Source organism: Haliaeetus leucocephalus, unplaced genomic scaffold (assembly GCF_000737465.1).
Source record: "Haliaeetus leucocephalus isolate CR32 unplaced genomic scaffold, Haliaeetus_leucocephalus-4.0 Scaffold752, whole genome shotgun sequence".
Classification (NCBI taxonomy): domain Eukaryota; kingdom Metazoa; phylum Chordata; class Aves; order Accipitriformes; family Accipitridae; genus Haliaeetus; species Haliaeetus leucocephalus.
In genome coordinates this window covers 5,760,681-5,780,704 of record NW_010973188.1, presented here as the reverse complement: position 1 = coordinate 5,780,704, position 20,024 = coordinate 5,760,681, and the positions used below count along the sequence as shown (strand labels likewise).

At 39.0% G+C, this 20,024-nt stretch overlaps 1 protein-coding gene across 1 annotated transcript in view; it reads left to right on the top strand.

Moving 5' to 3' along the window:
• The first annotated feature begins 2,529 nt into the window (after positions 1-2,529).
• Positions 2,530-20,024, top strand: part of PRKD3 (protein kinase D3) — a 45,597-nt gene continuing 28,102 nt past the window's right edge. The window contains exons 1-4 of the mRNA XM_010581242.1: positions 2,530-3,560; positions 15,592-15,730; positions 17,463-17,594; positions 18,304-18,461. Coding sequence (XP_010579544.1) covers positions 3,270-3,560; positions 15,592-15,730; positions 17,463-17,594; positions 18,304-18,461 — 720 coding nt within the window. The 5' untranslated portion in view covers positions 2,530-3,269. The remainder of the gene's footprint in view (positions 3,561-15,591; positions 15,731-17,462; positions 17,595-18,303; positions 18,462-20,024) is intronic.

Sequence of the window (20,024 nt, the reverse complement as noted above, 5' to 3'; positions counted from 1 at the left end):
GCCGTCGCGGCGGCAGCTCCGCCCTGGCGCGGGGGTGCCCCGGGGTGGGGGCGACGGGCCGAGGCCACATCATCTCCGGAGCGCGGCGCCGCGGGGAGCTGTGCCGGCGGGGGCGGGTCGCCCGGCGGGGATTTAAACCCGGGACGGACGGGACGGGACGGGCGGCTGCCAGCGCCAGCCCGGACGGGGCTGCGTGACCCGCGGCAGGCAGGACGCATCCCGCCGCCGGTCCCGCCCGCCGCGGCCCGGCCCGTGGTGGCGGGGAGGCCGCCCGCAAGTCCAGCCCCGGCACCTGCGGGCGGCCCCGAGCTCCGACGGCGGGAGCCGGGCCGCTGCGCGTCGGGGGCTTCGGTCTCTCCCGGCGGGAACCGGGAAAGCGACCAGCTCCCGCGGGGGTAAGAGCAGCGGGAGGAGCCGCTCGGAGCGGGGCTCGAAGTCCGTGTCTTGTCTAGCAGGGGTAAAGGAGGGCGAGTTAAGTGCCGGACGTTGGAGAAGCTGCCTGAAAGCCGCTTGGTTCGGGAGCAGCCCCCAGAGGAAGGGGAGGGTCAGCGCTTCTGCTGCGAGAGCGGGCTGGAAAGTGGGCTGCGAGCTGTGCAGCAGAGGAAGGGGGCAGGTGGGCTCTCCCGTCGTAGCCCGCGTGCGCCTCTGCTTTTTGAGGTGTAGGGCTTTTTTTTACATATAAATATAGAATCGAAGGATTAATATGCGCTTACTTTATTTGAAGTACAGAGTCAGTTTATCCTGACTACAAAGTGAGCCGTTTCTATGGTTTTCCTTCCTTAGAAAGATCCTTTCTTTCCTACCAAGTAGCAAAAATAAACTTCATTAAAGGCTTATACGCAAATATACTTGGTATGAAAAGGCTTTGTAAATGCAAATACATCGTGCTTTTGGTAAATATAATTAACATTCTAATTAGGCAGCTGTAGGTGGGCTTTCACAGCGTGTTTTCACTGTCTAAATTAAACTTGCTTAGTAGACCCGTTAATTCTTTCACATTGTATGGCTTTTCTATTTTCTTTTATGTTGGTTAGGCATTATTGTTTTTTAATTCAGATCCACCCCTGAGGCTTGGTATTTGCTGTCTCTGGTATCTGTGAGAAGCGAGGGAGAGAAAAGCAGTGTGTAGAACACAAAAATAAGTCCTCTTCAAGCAAAGTTGAAGGCACTGTGAAGCTGCTTTCTTGAGAAAGGTGCTTAAATCTTACTGTTGCTTGCCCTCAGTCTTCCTATTTATGACCTTCACCTCTATTGCGTTTAGTGAGTTCTTTAAGGCAGAAGTTGACTTTTCAGGTGTTGTTGGTAAATGTCCAGCAACTCTTGAGTATTTGAAGTCAACAGTTTGTAGATACCTGTGCTGAAAATCCAGAAGGTATAAATTTGTTCTCTCCTCTGGAGCTTCTGTTAGGAGTTTTTATCACAGAACCAAGAGCTTATTTTCCTTCCAGCACTGCAATTCATGTACCTCTCTTTCCTTATCTACCTTTTAGAATGCAGTGGCAGTGGGGTTGTGAGTTATTACACTGGTAAATACCAGAAGTGCGTAATCTATTAAATGGACTGTTTTACCAGTTGTCAGCCTTATTTCTAGTAAGGACAGTTTATGTTGTGTATGATAAACTGTGGCATTTCTTTTCTAAAATTTAATTTCATTTAATCTTAGTAATATACTTGCTGAGATTTTTTTGTATGTAAGGGAAGGAAAAAATACATGAGCTTATTGATTTTGGTGTCCTGTATGGATCTATGCTCCTTTAAAAACTGTTAGTGATACATAATATCTATGTACTTGAACCACTTTTGCATTCACAGCTAACTTTCTGTGGCAGAAACTGCACGGGGAATCTAAAAATGATTCTTTTCGCACATTTCAGTTGCTCATGAAAAGCTTGAAATACTGAATCAGGTAGCACAGCATCTTGTAACAAGATGCTTATAAAATGATCTATTTTAAAAGTTGCAGACTTGCTTTTTTAATCAGACATGAGTATTAAATAATTTTTTTTTTCAAAAGAATGAATGCTCAATTGTATGCTATGCATATCTTCCTACAGTTAGAGTTTGTGCAAGATGTTCTTCAGTTGTCTTGAACAAAAGTATTAAGATGGTATCCTGAGTACATGCTACACAGAGGTTTTTTGAGTTTTGACATTATGGGGTTTTGGACATTTCAATGCATTTAATAAATTTCCTTCCCTACCCACCAGCTTCTCAGTGTACAACTACAGAGCAGAGCTATGGTCTACTTCCCCCCCCCCCTTTAACTATTAAGTGCTTTGCTCTGCTAAATTACCGTTAATTAAAAGATGTGGTAACGTATTGGGCAGTGTTAGGTCTGATTTGTCTTGTGTATCATACAGTGGGAAAACAGTTAAGTTCAAGTTATAAGTACAAAATGTTACTAACGTAACATATTTGAGTACAAGGAATTGGTGATCCTGCTGCTTCAAAGTAGAGTGGTTATGACGTTGCTATGCAGTTTTATGCATTTCATGTGAAATAACAACTTTATATTTTCCCCTACAGGCAGAGTACAGTATTTCAAAATGCTGGAGATTATCGGGGTGAAGCTAGAGATTACATTTAATGTGATTGTGTCTTCAGATGTTCTGCTCCTGCATTTCATGAGCTAAAATATTTTATAAAAATGAAATCAGATATCTTCACTGATCTCCAAGTTAACCATGTCCTGTGAATTCAGAGAAGACTTTCTGAAGGAGGAATAGATTCATCACATACGTGGACTTTTGTTGTTGCTCAAGGATACACTTTTTTTTTCTTCATTCTAAAAGGCTATCTACATGAAGATAAATCTGCATTTAAGATATGATTTGTGGAATTAGGTGAACAAGGATATTTTTAATGAGTTACCGACAATTATTTCCATCTGTGTTTCCAGCTTTTTTTTTAATACATAAAAATGAAGGACAAGTATAAAACAGTAGAGCTGATGTATTTCTGTGAGGCCTTTATGTAAGCCTCTGTTGTCCAGACGTGGTGCTAAAGGACAGGCAATCTGCTTTTGATCAGCTGATTGTAACTGCGGAAAGAGAACCTTTAATTTAAAGTAACTTACGGCTGAAATTATTTTGCTCTTTGGCTTGCACAGAATGAAAGGGAAAATTAAGTTTTACTGGTCAGGGGCATTTTACTGAACTAAGAAAGGGACAGTTACATTATCCTCATTTCCATTTCAAACCAAGAACTGACAACATATTTTTCTTAGAATTTGACTACTAGGGAGATCTCAACAGAGTAAAGCAAGTCAGATGTCAGCAAACGACTCTTCTCCCCCATCCTTACAGAAGTTTTCCCCACCTACGTGTCATGCTGCTGCACCACAAACCCCAACTTTGTCTTCAAGTCCCCAGTCGGGGCTCTCCAGTCGACTCTCCAATGGCAGTTTCAGTACCCAGAGCCTCACCAACTCCCGGGGCTCTATGCATGGGGTCTCCTTCCTTCTGCAGATTGGTCTCACTCGAGAGACTGTCACCATTGAAGCTCAGGACCTGTCCCTCTCTGCTGTTAAAGACCTCGTGTGCTCTATAGTTTACCAGAAGGTATGGTATAACACTACCACGTCCTGCTGATGGCAACAGTTGTTTTGTAACAGACTGCTAGGAATAACAACACATGACTGGAATATGCCAAGAAGTTTGGTACAGTGACAAAGATCCATGTTAAATGTTTGCAGTTATGCACAAAGAAATTTTGTTAACTCCCAAGATAGAAGCTTTTAAATTAAAAAGGAGTAAACCCTCCTGTTACTTTCTTGCTTGTGAAATCTAGTAAAAGAAGATGTAGTAGTAAATTTTCTGCGAGGATTAGTTTTCACAATGTGGAGAATATGCTTTTTCCTTTCAGTGATTGTCACTGATATCTTAGGTTTTTACTGGTTTATGCTCACTGCTGTTAAGGAGTATTCTTGGAACAGTATAGCCAGCTGTAGTGAAAGGACCAATTGTGGCTACAGAAATGCATTGCAGGCCTGCAGACTTGCATGATCCTAGCTTTTCTTTTTGTTTCTAGTTAATAATTAAAACCCCCACTGAACAGCTAATACTGTCCTAGTATTGTTATTCCATATAAGGAATACATGCATTACTCTTTTATGAGAGGATTATTATCGGCATAATTTCTATTAAGAGAGGGTCAACCAAGAAATAAAAAAATCTTAACCTACTTTTCAAATGTGTCTTGGTTAAGCTGTTGCAAGTTCTGACTCTCTAGGAAGGAAATATCATTGATCTGGGTGTTTTTGCATCCAAGTTTTATCTTTATTTAGGTTAGGTAGGTTAGATCCTACTAAGCAACCTGAAAAGTAGTTAACATTGTTTCACAAAATAATGAAGAAGTAATTGCTCTTTTCCCTCAAGGTCAGGGGTGGATGAGAGGGAGGGTGTTGCAGGTAGATTATTTTACAGGGAATTGTTTTCTCCATGTCTTTCATTGTTGTGATTGGTATTTATGGTTGATTAGTTTTATTAGATGGTTCTTTTTCACTTAATAGCTTGAAAGAAAGTAAATGCAAACATTATATGAACTCTCATTTGCATATGCTTGTGTGTCTTTTTTCCCCATTTCACAACTTACTGCATCTTCCATATTTTCACAAAATAGTTGGCATGCAAGCTGATTTCATAATAACTTTATGGGCTACCAAAATGTAGTTCAGCATGTTAGTTCCTTTCTGAAGAGACAAGTTATTTGGGTCAACTTTTTTTTTTTTTTTTTTGTACCATGCATGTTAGGTGCACTTTTTCGCAGCCATTTTAGGGACTGCTTTTTCTTTCTGTATCAACAGAAATCTTCTGTTTCTTCTTTGCATCTGCATATTTCCTGTCTCCTATCTTAAAAAAAGATGAAAACAAATACATTCACACTTTTCTTTTTCCTTTTGGTTCTTTTGACAGGCTCAGCTAAAAATTTAGCTCTGGTTCTTGTTTTAGCTCAAGAAACTTCTTATATGCTGAGCCTAATCTACTGCAAAACTGATGAGGATTTCACGATCAGTTTTCCTCTTTTGTCTGGCTTTGATTCAGTTTATGCTCTCCTGCAGCTGGTGCTACCAGTAAATGACTGCTCAGTGAGAATATGCTTGCAGGCAGCAAACTGATCAGGAAACAACCTTATGTGTGGTGGATTCATCTTTCATAAGTAGTTTTGCAGCCAGTGCACAAGTGGCAGTATCTTCCCTCTGCCCTGTATCTGACAGCAGTATGTCCTGCCATGACTCTTTCTCGTAGATCTGGTGACTGTTGCAAGCATATTAAATATTCTAGTATTAATACATAATTTTGTTTTTATGTAAAAATTGTAAACTGTGTTCTTCTGTGTACTGTCATGCATATGGCTGCCTGTTTTTTCCAGTTGAAAGCTTTGCAGCTATCGGGTATGCCTTTGAGATTCAACAGTGTTAAAGCTTCCCTTTCCTTTGGTATTCCACAGCCTCCTTAAACTGTCTTTTCTTGACTGGTTCCTGGCTCTCAACTTCAGAGTACTATATAGTTTGTTCTTGTGATAGTTCTGTAGTTAGCAGTATCTATTTACTGTTGCCCTTCTTTAATGAAAAAGGAGAAATATCTTATTTTTACTTGGAATCATTTATAGCTTTTCTTCTTATTTGAGTGGTGTCTTTACTAGAATTAAATGGAAGTTTCCTTGCTTGTTTTTAATAGTGCTTTTAAATCACATTTCAGCCTTGTATTTGTCTACATATCTGGAACAAAAAAAAGTTTCAGGTATCTTTCCTCATTTTCTTGGGAGCTTGAACTGCCTGCCTAACTCTGTTTCACGCTACAGTTACAGTATCAAAAACATTGATTAGGACTTACAGCAGATCTCTGAGGAGGCTGGATTTTAACGTTTGTAAAAGTAATTATAGCATCCTCAGAAGTCTGCAGAAAAATAACTTATGCCTTACCTTTATTTCAGGGGAAATTAATCAACTGGGGAGGGAACAATCCTGCAAAAGCCTGTGTTGGAGGGCAGTTTGGTTAGGAAATAAGTACTCTGTTTACCTAATGCATTTTCATAGCGCTTTCTGTATTGCCAGTCTTGCCATATTGTTGATGGCCAGCTGTGCTTCCTGCTTCAAAGGCTGCTGTTCGGTGTAGCTTGTTCAGGTTTTGCAGAAGGGTAATTAAAAGCAGCATCAGCAGAACTGAAACTAAAGAGATGTGGCTGCAAGAAGCAAGATGGGTAATGCAAATATTTGATTTGTCTCTTAGCTCTGTTAAAAATATTCTAAACATTGGGAGAGGAGCAAAAACTTTTTTTCATGTTTAAAGTTAAATTCAGGGAGCACTATGTTGGGGGTATTGTATATTGGAACGCTTAATAGAAGTCCTCAGAAAAAACAAACTTTAGACTTTATAGGGATGCTTCAAAAGATTCTTGGTTATAGTCTCAATCTATCTTCTCTGTTCATTCATTATCTAGCTTGCTGTATGTTAAAGTACCAGACATACAGTTCTCAGGGGGAGTCTGAAGAGGAACCAAAGCATGACCAGATATGACTGCTGGAATAGAGGGAATGTGTTTAGAAGCAGAAAAATGTGTAGCATAAGCTGTAGATGGACAGTGTGTGTCCTTGCACGCTGATCAGATATTACAGACGCAAGTTCTTAATCCTGTTTTGTGTTTAAATACTGTTTCTTCATTCCTCACATGAGAGGACATGAAGTAGAACATAGGGCTTACTAGCTTAAAACCAGAAACTCGCATGTGGTGATACTCCACTGCCTGCAAACTAAGAATTATGTAGGACAGCATGCTATAAAGGCTTTATTCTTATTTATTTTGTTCTAGTTCAACTAACAGCTATAAATGAAAAATATTTGATTGTTCTATTACTTATATAGTATCAGTACCTGCAAGATTTATCATAACTTTTTTCTTAAACTTATGAATCTTTACTTTCATGGTTCTGAAACTTCCCTTATCTACTTTTTTTATCTACAAATCTGTCCTTCATCCTTCTCATTTTCAGTCATACTCAGCATCCTCCTTCTTTACATACTTTTCCTCCAATGGCTTTGCTAAATTTTGCTCTGAAATAGGCCAATTGCCTTTCTACCTTAGGGTGTTTGCCTGAAATTCTTGTGATCCTTTCTAACCGTTGCCTTCTCTTTGGCTTGAATACTTGTACACTGTATACCCGTACAATCTGTTTCTTAACCTTCCAAACTAGTTTTTCTACCTCACTGAACACACCCAAATGGTCACCACTTAGCAAAGTCAAAGGGGTATTTCTTATGTCTTACTGTTTAACAAATCTCTCTTGGATTTTTCTTCTGTGTTTTCATAACATGGTGCTCTCATATGTCTTAAATGTAAAAAAGAAAAAAAAAAAGCCAAACCAAGCTTATTTTCTCACTCTCTTCCTCATCTTTATCTGCCCTTATATATTTCTAGTGTTTCATTCACGTTTGCTGTACTTGTTTCCTCTCTATCTTATCGAACTTGATCCAGCTTAGTATGTTTTGGTCTATCTTGTGTCTTATTTAGTTCACCTCCAAAAGTAATTTTTCCTTTCATGGGTTGCCCGTTTCAGGTTTGTTCTTAAACCTTCTTTACCAACAAAGTTTACAATTCTGCTATTGCTGAACTTTTCCATATGTAGTATGTTGGTTTTTTTTTTCATTTCTTTCTTTGAAGTAGTCGCAAAATTGTCTTGCTTACGTATAGGCTTGAAACCCTTATCTAGCACCTGTTGCTTTCATTTTGATTCCTGTAACTCTTCTGTATTTGGTGTCTTTGCTTTTGCTAGCAATAGTACTTTTGTTGTCTTAATTTTTCTTCATCCTAACATGATCATTCTCTTTCAACTGCACATGAAATTGTCTCTCAACAGCAAATTAATGATTGTCTATAATCTCATTTTTACTTGATTACTGGCTTTCTTTGTGCTGCTTTGTTCTTTCATTTTATTTTTTGGCTATTTTTTCCATGTTGGGATTTTTGGTCATTTTTCTCTCCATAGGCAGAGTCCTTAAGTTGTTGTTCTTTACTTTAAATATTGTCTCTTCTCCCAATGGTACTTATGCTTTCTTACTAGATTGTTTTCTGCCACATTATGCTGTTTTGACTTGCCTGAATTCAGGCCTTAATCTGTCAATAGCCACTTACCCAGGTACTTAACATGTACATACTCACATTTATTTCTTCAAGACTCTGAACTGTGTAAGCTGTTGAGAACACAATCACTGGAAGTATAGCTGTGTTTAAAAAGAGTTAAATTTTGCGTATTACACCTGCTTGTGAGTCTTTCTACTGTTTCTGTAGTTTCATACTTCCATTGTTTTTATAAATGTTGTAGTCCTGGTACATTGTATTCCCTGGTCAATAATTTGAATAATCTGAATTGAATGTGATCCTATCAGTGTGTATGCACTTTTTTGATAGTCCTGCCTATTATTTTAATTAGTCTAGGTGGGATTTAATGTTTGATAATTGGAATATGACTGAAGTCCTTGGATTGTTTGGAAAACTAGCCAGTTTCCTTTGAAGATGAAGTAGACTGAGGTGCAGCAGGGAAGGAGATGAGGAGATGTGTTCAAACATTTTGCTTTGATAATCAGGGGAAAAAAAGTCTGACATGAAGAACACACAAATAGATCTGTAGAATTTGCTAACTAAGTGACAATTAACTGTATACCTGTATTATTCATATACCTAAGAACTCAAGCTTTAATGGGGCTGAATTAAAGTCATTTAGATAGCTAGCTTTTCAGTGAGTGCTGCTGAAGGGGAAAGAAATGTTTATTTTAAAATACTTTAAATTGTAATGTAAAAAGACCAAAACATGTGGAATGAATATGACCTGTCTTCCAAAGGTTTGGACACTGTCATGGTAATGGCTATCTAACCAAATTGTGGCAGAGGTGTTGACTTGAAGCTTAATATGATTTCTCAAGTGTTAACAGATGTTTTACTAATAAAATATTGAGAAGTAAAGGATCATATTACAAGGATCATATTACAATCCATCTGTGTTACAAATGGATCTCTACAACTCTTGCAGTAACAACTTAATTTGGTGTGATAAATAGGTAACAGTACTGCAGCCATCCTTCTTGGTGTTTCTCCAGGTTAAGCTTGTAATAGTTCATGGTGCTTATTTTTGAATGGCTCTAAAATTAATGCAAATCATGTTTTGTATTCATCATCTGTGCTCGAATCTTCTTTCCCCCCTGTTGGTCTGCCTTCTTGACTTGTCATCTGCTTTCTTCATGTGAGGTAAATATGGCAGCAAAGTGATAGAGGGATGGGGCATGAGAAGCAAACATGCCTGTGAGAAGATGACAGCTGGGAGTACTGGGGGCACAGACTTGGTAAATGCAGAGCAGATAAGCATTTCCAATGTGGTAATAGGTGTGTATGCGGGAAAACCTAGCCAAGCAGTAGTCCCAGTATGTCTGTACTGAGGCATCTGGTGAGGGAAAGATCTCACGCAACATGTTTGAAGCTAATTGTCTGTGTGATAAACGTGATTTGGCACATGGTTCTAAAGAGTGGGAGTGAATAGCTGGGTAGGGACGCAGGATAACAGATTGGAGTGATTTCAGTGAACGAAGAGACTTTCCAAGGTAATGGGTATTTTGCACCATTAGACTTTGGAATTAACTTTCAGTGGTTTGAAGCATTTGTTTTGAGTTATGATGGGTCATGAGATATTGGACCTTGAAACAATATTCGCCTACGCTTTTCCCTAGTGTGAATTTTTGGCGACTGGTCCAGAACTTTGTAAAGTAAGTCCTGGAACTTGAAGTAGAGGGATTTTTTAGTTACTGCCAAGATAGAAAGAAGCCTCAGTTGTGTTTTGCTCCAGCAATACTGGCTGCTGTATATTGAGTTTTTCTGGGTAAAAAGAATTGTGTAATGCACAATCAATTAAAACTAGACATACCGTAACTTGCGGTATAAGCATTCTAGATAACGTCAATTGTTTTTCCTCAGTGTAACTGCAGTAATGCGCTAGTAGTGTTACTTGTGCTCGTACCACCCAAGTACAAAGGATTGCATACATTCTTTACATAGGTTGATGATATTGGTGTACCAGAGATTAATTTTGGCACAGTCTATTGCATATGTAGACTTCCCGCAAGTGATTTCCTGTAGTTAGATGCTCTTTTGGAACTGTTAACGCTGGGAACAGTCTCCTTTTTGCTTTTAGGAAACCTAGTACTACTGGGATTAGCAGTTATATGTTCTGAGTCACTGTGCAGATACTTTGGGCTTTTATGCAGAAAAGTAATAGCTGTATAATCCCGTAAGATAAAAAAGGCTTTAAAAAATTCTGCTTTGAGTTTTGTTTTCAAGTTTACATTATAAGCTCCTAACACTTCAGAGGAACTGTATAGTGTTCTTCCTTAACGGCTTCATGTAACTGAGCATAAGGAAGGCTCTAAAAGCTGTACTTTTCTGCAGTACGAGAGAGAAAAAATTGGTAGTGTACAACTTGAACATAGTTTCAGCTTTGCGTAAAAATTCTGTTAAAAGATACCACTTGAAATAAAAGCCTTGTTAATCGATGAGGTTATTCTTGGCCAGCAGTCCGCACACAGCCTTCTGGCTAAGGTGCTAGCGAGGAATGCTGTATTCCCACATGTACTGGGGAGCGGAAGAGAGAGCAGGGCGCTGCACGTCTGTAAGGAGCCAAGCTGCTTGCACAGCCTCCCCATCGAAGCCTGGCCAAGTGCCTTAGATGCGGGCTCTGATGGGCCACCTGCAGCTCATCAGGGCCGGCCATGCAGAGGGCAGCCAGCCAGCGCTTCCATTGCTTGGGTGCACAGGACTGTAGTGGGGGCAGAGGAGAGTAATCTGAGCTGAAGTATGTGGAAAGGAGCGGTCAGAGGCATCTTTGCATTAGGGTCTGTTCTTTTATAACAGGGGAATTGTGGCGGGAGCGTGTGCAAAGAAAGGGCAGGACTTGTTCATCAAACTTGAAAAGTTTTGTTAGGGATAATTGAATCCAACAGCCTCCTGGCAGAGGCAAGGCTGCTGCAGGTCTGCACCCGAGGTCCAACCAGTAGGAAGACTGACCATGTATTCCCAGTAGGCACAGGCACTTGGATACAGGTGTGCAATGCATACGTGTATACACACAGATTGACACAGGCAGACACACAGAGCACTGACATGAACACAAACAGCAGCAATGATCTCGTGCTGTACCCTTCTCTGGTGGTTTAGGATGAAGGTCTGTTAGTGGGAAAACATGCGGGGACACCCCCCCCCCCCCCCCCCCCCCCGAAAAAAAGTGGATGTCTTCAGCACCTGGGCTCATACACTCTGCCCAGTAGCAGCCCCTGGATCTTGGTCTTTCCAGTTGCTGGCACCTGCATATTCAAGCTACTGGGGCTGCAGGCCCTCTGCAGTTGTTGGCTCTTGATTTCACTCAGTCTGGTCTCTCCAGTCACTGGCACCACAGCCACATCGGTCCTCTGACCTGTGGTCTGGCTCAAGTTGCTGACACTCAGAACCCTCATACACACATATGTGCTCAGAATGAGAACCCATCATCCAGGAAAATAGTTAGAAATGGAATTTAATGAAAAGATAGTATAGATGGTGCTGATCAGCACGGGGCATGGCCAAACAATTGTTCTGACCAGCCCCTGTTTACAGCCTTTTTTATCTTCTTATCCTTCTATTATTATCCTTATTTTATCATGTATTATTTTATTATATTATCCTTATCCTTCTGCTTTTTCTCTACATTTGTTCCTCCCTGAATCACCTCTTTCCTTGCCTTTGGTTCCTTCCATAAACATCCCATAATAAGTATTTTACAATCCTAATTCCCTGGCATCTTATAATGTGTCCCATACCATTGGGCAGCAACCCCTCTCAGTCCAAAAGGTGCTCTAGTGTTGACTTATTTTGATGGGTTTTATGGCTGGAAACTTAGCCTGAGGCTCTGCTGTGAGAGCCCTGGGAGGGGCCTGGACATGGTATCTTTTCCTTGGAGTCCTTAACTTGGGTTCCCCACCTGCCCTTGTGCCTCTCTGCTCCACTGGCATGTGGAGATGGGCCTTTGGTGGGCTGACAGCTCCTGTGATGGCCCTGGGAGGAGCTGGGCAGGGTGTTATGTGGGCTGCCCCACCTGCGTTGTTCCTCTGTGCTCCATTGTGGGCACGCAGACAAGCACCTAACCTAACAGACAGGATAGTTAAGGGAGCTGTTGCAATATTCCTTAGCTATGCCTGTTCCTGTTGTGGATTCAGGAGAACCTTGTAGCAACTGCAACTCTGTAGTACCTACCAGTCCACAGGTTATCTCTATTCTAACACTTCTAGTTTTTGGAACTGTTGTTTCAGAAATGAAGATTAGGCATGCACAATGCATAGAAAAATGTGTCCTGGGTGAAGTCTGTCACATATATCTATAGAAACTGTATACAGAGTCTGTGTTTCATGATAGGCTTCTTGCAATAAATACTAGCATAGATTATTGTTAGTCCTGGGCTTGTGATTCTGTATCTTAGTCTAGAAGCTACTGATCAAGCTGAAGCTTGCAAATAGAGGGAATTATCTTTTATGAGGTTAAATATTACAGTTACAAAATCAGACAACCTTTCACAGTCATTTCATCCATGTGTATGTATACTTGTTTTGAGAGAAGAGGGCAGTAAAACATGTCACTACAGTATCATAAGCATTCACAATACACAGCTGAAAAGGTCAATTTAATTAACATAGAACCAAAGGTGGATGTTGATGCCAACAGTTCTAACAATCTATAATAGATGACTTTGCTTTTTCTACAATACTTTTTTCCATAGAAATTAAATTAGCCTTTGTCTGGACTTTATTTGAAAACCAAATCTTAATTATAGGCATTATGCTGTTATTTACAAACTTTGGAATTAATGTTGATGCTGCTTTCTAAGGAATGTAATGTCTCATTTTTAATGATTACACTTGCTGTCACAAAGAAGATTTTGAGTATTCATCTGTAACTTTTGTTTATTTTGTCAGCTAATGCTTTTTAGTCACCAAAATTAATGTGGTATGTTTAAAACATTTTAATAAATCCAAGATTTGTACAGGAGAATGGGTAAATGGTGCACATGCAGAATACATATGGTCTTAGCATTTAGAATAAGTCCTTCTTGGTATGTCATTATGTGACCTGGTTACTGGGGTTGGGGATTATGTGTAGGGATGTTCTGGCAGCTGCATGATACATTTGTGGTCTCAAAGAATGAAAAAAAGAGAAACAAAGACATATCTTTATCAAAAGAAGGAGGCTTAAACCTGTGAAATATCTTAGAGGTTCCTTAAAATCTGTGGTTTGTAGGTGGTGCTGTGAAATTAATGCAAAGAGGCAGTAGTTCACGCTGATTCCTTCCTTGCAGCTGAATTAATATCAGCTTTAATAAAAAGCGTCATGTTTATCTGCAGGCAGATACCGTATTCATGTTGACTTTCTCTCCCTTTTGTTGGAATTAAGTTTTTCAGCAGCACAATGCAATTGATATACTATAAATAAAAGTTATCCTGAGGATACAGTTGATTGTAGCATTGATGTGGTAGCTTCCTCTTGTTGATACTAGCATTAAGATGTGATACCTGGCTAAACAGTGTCTATAGTATTGAAGAATAAAACCTCACAGCACTTATTAAAAAAATGTAAACATGATTTGGTTTTGAGGCACAGTGGAATTTTGAGTTAGAGCTTAAAGCAGGTTTATGCGCTGTTTCAGGTATGAAGAACTGTCAGTTCCCTTGGAAGGCTGACTAGTGTGCTGTATCTATGCATCTTCTGAATATGAAGTCAAGTCCTGTGCATACTTGCCGAGATACTGAGACATGTATTTGGGCAGCACAGCTAGTTCTCAAGCTTTTTATTTGCTTTCCTAATACAAATAATCTTTGGGCAATTGGGAAAATGTAATTTTCAGAATATTCATGGATATTTGCTGTTTATCAAGACCAATCAGTGGAGAGTACACTGAAAGTATGGTAAGAGAGGAGTTCTTATAGGTAATTCCAGATGACTGAAGAGATTTTAATCAATAGCATTTTATTGTATAAAAGTTTAAAAAGCATCTGGTTTCAGGGAGTATAATGCTGCTGTCATATCTGTACTGTCATGCCTACTGTACAAATACAAGAGAGTGTCAAATTTATGTAGGGAACCTAAGAGAGAGTTGGGAGACAGAGGAAGCAGCCTGCTGCTTTGGCATCAGCCCAGTAAATCAGTTTCTTGGTGCTGTGGTTAAATATCTGCTGGTGTCAGTATAGTGTTGTGACGTCTGTCTTTTACTTTTGCGTGGATTAAAAGGCACAAATTCTGCATCTCTTTGTGACTGTCCAAGTAGATAGTATGCTTTCCAGAGCGTGGGGATTCTTTGGTATTATGTGTCATGTAAATGTGTAAGGGTGTGCACACCAAAACAGAGAAGGCCATCTTAATATTTTGGATAAAATTGCTACCAGAAAGAGGAAATTACTTGCTCTCTGAATGGGAAGGGAGTGTGAAAACAATGGGCATGACAGATACCTTCATTATGTCTTTGATTTGGTAGAAACAAGTCCTTGACTACTTTAGTTAAGGACAATTAATACACCGCAAGCTTCATGCAGTTTAGACCCCGTTGCTTACTGACTGTGCAAGACCTAAATTACCAAACTGTAGTCTGTTATCTAATTAATTGGAAGTTTGTTTTCCATACTTTTTCCCACATTCTTCCTTTTTTCTTCTGTGGAGCACTTCTGTATGCGTGTTCCCACCTCGAGTTTGAATTCTGGTTTAAAAAAAAAAAAAGGCCAAAGGAGCTGGTTGATCGTTACTTATTTCTCTCCAGGGTCTATTCCTGCTTTTTTTCTCTGTGAAATATCTGTTTACTTTTAACCTTCTCATTTTAGAAGTTTAATTCACACTTGACAGTATTTTGAAGAGTGGGGAGAATACAGAATAAGAAAGCTGTTTTCAGTGAAGTGTCATGAAGAAACGGCATGTTACTTAGTGTATCTATCCCCTCTATGGATTTTCAATATTATCTTCTGTCCTTGTGGGGAATCGAGTTTTCCTTTTCTTGCCTCTGCAGATCTAAACTATAGTAGAACAACGACATGGAGCCTCTCTTGGTTTGCCCATCGAGAAAAGTGTGGCAGGTGCTGCTGGATTGTCTCAAGCTCAGTACCTGCCTGACCAGAATGTTTGTAAAATAAGGGTTACAGGTGGCGGTATCCGAGTTAGAAAGATCTGCATTGGCTTTCACGTGCCAGACTGATTATGCAGGTCTGAGAGATTAAAAACCCAAAGAAACAAAAACCCTAACATTTTTTCTTTTCAGGTTTGAAAAAAAGTGTCACTGTTGGGGGTGGGGGGGAACAGGGAAGAAGTTGGTATTGATGAGTTTTATATGTTTTGTTTTGGTGGTTTTTTTTTTTTTTTTTACCTTACCTTTTTATGCTACATTTCAGTTCAGAAAATGCTTCAGTTCCTTAAAAATAAGCAGATCAATTTTGTTTCCATGGAATACTTAAAACACTCAAGTTCTGTAGCTGTTATTAAAAACATTTATGAATAGGATTATCAAAGAGCATGTGTTAATTTAGAGTTTGCTTTCTATTGCAGTTCCCAGAGTGTGGTTTCTTTGGCATGTATGACAAAATTCTCCTCTTCCGTCATGACCTGAACTCAGATAATATTTTGCAACGAATTACATCAGCAGAAGAGATACATGAGGGAGATCTTGTTGAGGTTGTACTCTCTGGTAGGTATTGTTGTAATAGTGGAACAGTGCTTTATTCAGTAAATTAAAAGAAAATAGTACTGTATGGACCATTACTGTCATGCTTGTCTTGAGCTCTTTGACTTAAGTCTCATACTGGGTCACTATTTTGAGGTAGAGGGTTCTAAGAAAATCCAAGTGGTACTGATGCTTCAGCACTCAGTTTTGTTATTGTTTCATTGTCGTGTTTTAATCTTCTTCAGGTTTATTTTTATAGATAAATCTGAATTCTAAGAATATGAATTTATAATCATAATATGTTTATTATTATAATTGTTGAAGCTGAAATGAAGGTAGGATTCAGAATTTTCTCTTCCAACTGTCGTTGGCTTTCTTTTGCTTAGATCTGTCTTTTTGTTCTGTAGCTTTTGCCATTGATGGTTTGTACTGCTAAAAGGGTTTATATAAACGTAGTTGCTGAATCATACCTATAAGGACAGACTCTTAAGGGTTATTGTGCTTGAAAACAGTTTCTTTTAAATGATAAAGTCCTTAGAGTGGTGGTTATTAACCTGTAGTACTCTTCAATAATGAGGACTCCCCCCACCCCTGACCAAACCCTAACTGATTTGAATTGTATGTGTTTCATCAATACCCTGTCAAAATCAGCCAAAAGCCAGCTGTAGTTAAACTACAAATAAAAGCTGGACTAGTATCGAGCAGTTCTTTCAGACTATGAGGACTAAGTGCCAAACTGAGATTACATTCTAGAAAGAGAGATCTCTTGGGTGTCATGGGATTTGTTTTGTAAATTGGATCAATGAAGTATGATTTCCAGAGTCATAAGGCTGAGTTTCTTGGCTGCATTTCAGTACCTACTGTGCTAGGCATGTCTAGGGTTTTCAGTAGTTGATCATCTTGGTTTGAGCTTTTCATTGCTTCTGGTGAATGACATATTTGGAAAATTTGTTTTGTGTGCCTCTTGACAATCTCTTGACAGCTTCTTTATAAACAGACAGACTACCAGAAACCGAGGCATTTTGAAGACATGTAAATCTCTTTCAGTAGGGTTTTAAAATTGAGACATGAGAATCTGAATATGCAGTGTTAGTACATATTTGATCAAAGAATAGTAGCCATCAGGGCAAGGTAATGTTGGTGTAAAATACTGCTTTTTTTTTTTTTAAAATCTACATTCCAAAGAAACAGGACAAAAAAATCATTTAAATATATCTATGCTTGTTTAAGAAAAAGAACATTACTAATGAAGTTTCCAGTGTTCCATGGAAACTCTATCCACAGTTCTGTTTTGATACACACAATGATAGAGTTCAATCTAATAAGCTTTTACTGAAAAAGTTGTTTAGAAGATAAAAATCTAACCTGTAGAACTGTCCTTTGTTTGAAAATTTTGTAGGTTACAAACCAGCTTGAAAATTAAGTTGCTCTTTCAAATATTTACTCTTAAGTTGATTTTAGCAAAGCTTGTTGTATTTGCCTTCTCAACTTAGTGAGGTTTTCAGCATTGTGACTCATTGTTGATTAGTTGCGGCCATTAGCCTACAGAATCCAATGGATTTTTTCCTCAATAAAAAAGGCTTACTGAAAACTGTAAATTTCTAAATGCTTATTTAAATGGTATACAGTAAAATGCTGATCCCTAAACAGCTCATTAGTGTTCTTTGAATCTGCTGTTTTTAAAACAACATATTCTTTCCATAAATCCATGTTGATCCTGTGGCAAGAACCATAACTTACTGCAATTTTTTAAAAGCTTTGGCTACAGTTGAAGATTTCCAGATTCGTCCTCATGCACTTTATGTGCATTCCTACAAGGCTCCCACTTTTTGTGACTACTGCGGAGAGATGCTTTGGGGTTTGGTACGACAAGGATTAAAATGTGAAGGTAGGTCTGATTTTTAGTGCATTTTTGTGTGTGTATATCAATATGAGATGAGGAAGAAGAAATTGTATCATTTGATATGTTAGCACATGATAAATGTAGTATTTCGTAGAGTTGGAAGGGGTTGTGCATCAGGAAATCCAAGTTCTGATCCTGGCATTAATGCCAAACTGTGTGTGACCTTGGGCAAATGACTTAAGTGTTCTTGTTTCCCACTTTGAAAAAAATAGCTAGCTTACAAGCCTGTGTTCTTTGCACAAGGAGCACATACTTTGGAGAAACTCCCGAAGGGGAATCCCTTTCCTTATGGCCTTCATCCAGCTGGCTGCAGAGTGCTCTGCAGCCTGCTGTCAGGTACTGACGCTGCCTGCTCACTGGCTTCTCCTTGGCTCTAGTGCTCCAAAGTGAGGGAGTGATGAAAGTCTCCTGGTGGGGGGAGAAGTGAGGAGGGCTATCAGCTGCTTTGGAGTTTAGATCTTGTTTCTAGAGCTGGGCTTACTGGAGACTGCTATTATAGCAAGTAGTGCAAAAAAAAAGCTGTTTCTGTGAATGGCATCGAGAACACTAAAATAAGAGAATTTAACAGAACAATCTACTTCTGCCTTTATCATTTTCCTGGATCATCTTTTTAACTGCTTTATCAAAATATTAGTACTATTTTTGTTACTCTGAATGTGGGGAGTTTTTTGGTCTAAAAAACCTTCTCTTTCAGGTTGTGGGTTAAACTACCATAAACGATGCGCCTTCAAGATTCCAAATAACTGCAGTGGAGTGAGAAAGAGGCGTCTGTCTAATGTGTCTTTACCAGGAGCAGGGCTTTCAGTTCCAAGACCAGCACAAGCTGAATATACATCCTCTGCCTCTGAAGAAGTATGTAATGTGAAAGGGAAAACAATTTCTGGTTTTAAATCCTTTAACTTCTGGGGAGCTAGATAGGGTTGCAAGTGGCTCATAATGAGTACGAGGGAGTTGAGCTTAACCATTATGATTGGTTTTAGTTCATTTTTAAACCTGGTGACTGTGACACTTACTGATAACTATTATTACTGTGAGAGATGAAAAGGGAAGTAAATTATAACTTCCACGTATAATTTTGTTATTAGCCTGTCACTCATTGTTATATGAACTCTGAGAACTTTGGTTTCAGGAATATAAACCACCTTGCTTTCTTTGTAATACAGATTCATTCTGTAATTACGGTATCAGTATAGCATAGTTACTTGGCTAAAGCAGTACAAATTGTAGGCTTTTATGCTGCGAGAAGAGAGAGTGCTCCTGATATGCTGTTAAGCTTTTCAGAGTTAATCTAAAAAAACTCAAGCCTTATCAAGGAGGGTGTAGAGGATGAAAGGCTTACAGTAAAAGCCATCATCCATAATAGTTCTTTGGTCTAATGGTTATGATGATTGCTGAGAGGTTATCGATTATACTGCAACTATATTGGGATCATAAGACAGGACAGACAGTGATTAGATCACTTTGTTTCATTCCTGCTTCCACCGTGGGGTAAAAGCAGTGCTTCTGACACTTGGTCTTTCCTACTTATCTAATTCTGTTACTTTACGGTATAACGATTCTTACCATAGTTTAAAATATAAGATTGTCTAGTTGAACGTAATTTTTTTAGCTAGAGTCTACGAAGCCTAGTATTGAGTCATGAAAAATATTTATTCTGATGTTTATAACTATTGGTAAGATTTATTCAGCAAACAGAATAGTAAACGTCTCTTCTATCACAGAATTTAACTTCATGATTTCTATGTGCATGTTTAGTACCTCTTTGACACCTCTTCTTTGCTGTGTGATTTCGAATACTTGGCTTACATGATCAGTAACATATTACTATATTTGCGGTTTATCTTTCAGCAGTCTTAAAATGCTTTAGGTCAGATGCATAAAGCCATGTTCCTTTACGTTTTTCTGTAGATCTAAGTAAGTGTAAGTTTATCCTGCTGAATGTTCAGTATGATACTCAATGCCTTTTGTGTTTTAATTGTCAAAGTTTTTGTTTTAACTTAATTTCAAAGAGTTTTTTGGGGGGGTTAATTTCCAAAATTATTTTTTAATTTTCTAAATATTTTTGCCTAACTTAGTAAGCTCTCCAGGCATGCCATACGTTGCTTTTAAAAACTGATAGCTTGAGGTAGTGATTGGATTATGGTTTGCCTGCCTCCAGTGTTTTCCATTTTATACCCTACATGGGGGTCTGTATGTGCTGTCTGTGAACCTTGCCAGGTTGCTAAAAAAAAAAAAAAAAGTTGTAAGAGTGAATTTTTAGCATTTTAGCTTCTGTGGAAATAAGGATTCCTACATACTTTCCTGCTCTCTGCAACGCTTTTATGTCTGGTGTTTTCTTGGTTTTGCTCTGTGATACTAGAATGTCCTCTTAAAGCTCCTTAGCCAGGTTGCTTTCTTATCTGGTCACTTTCTGAG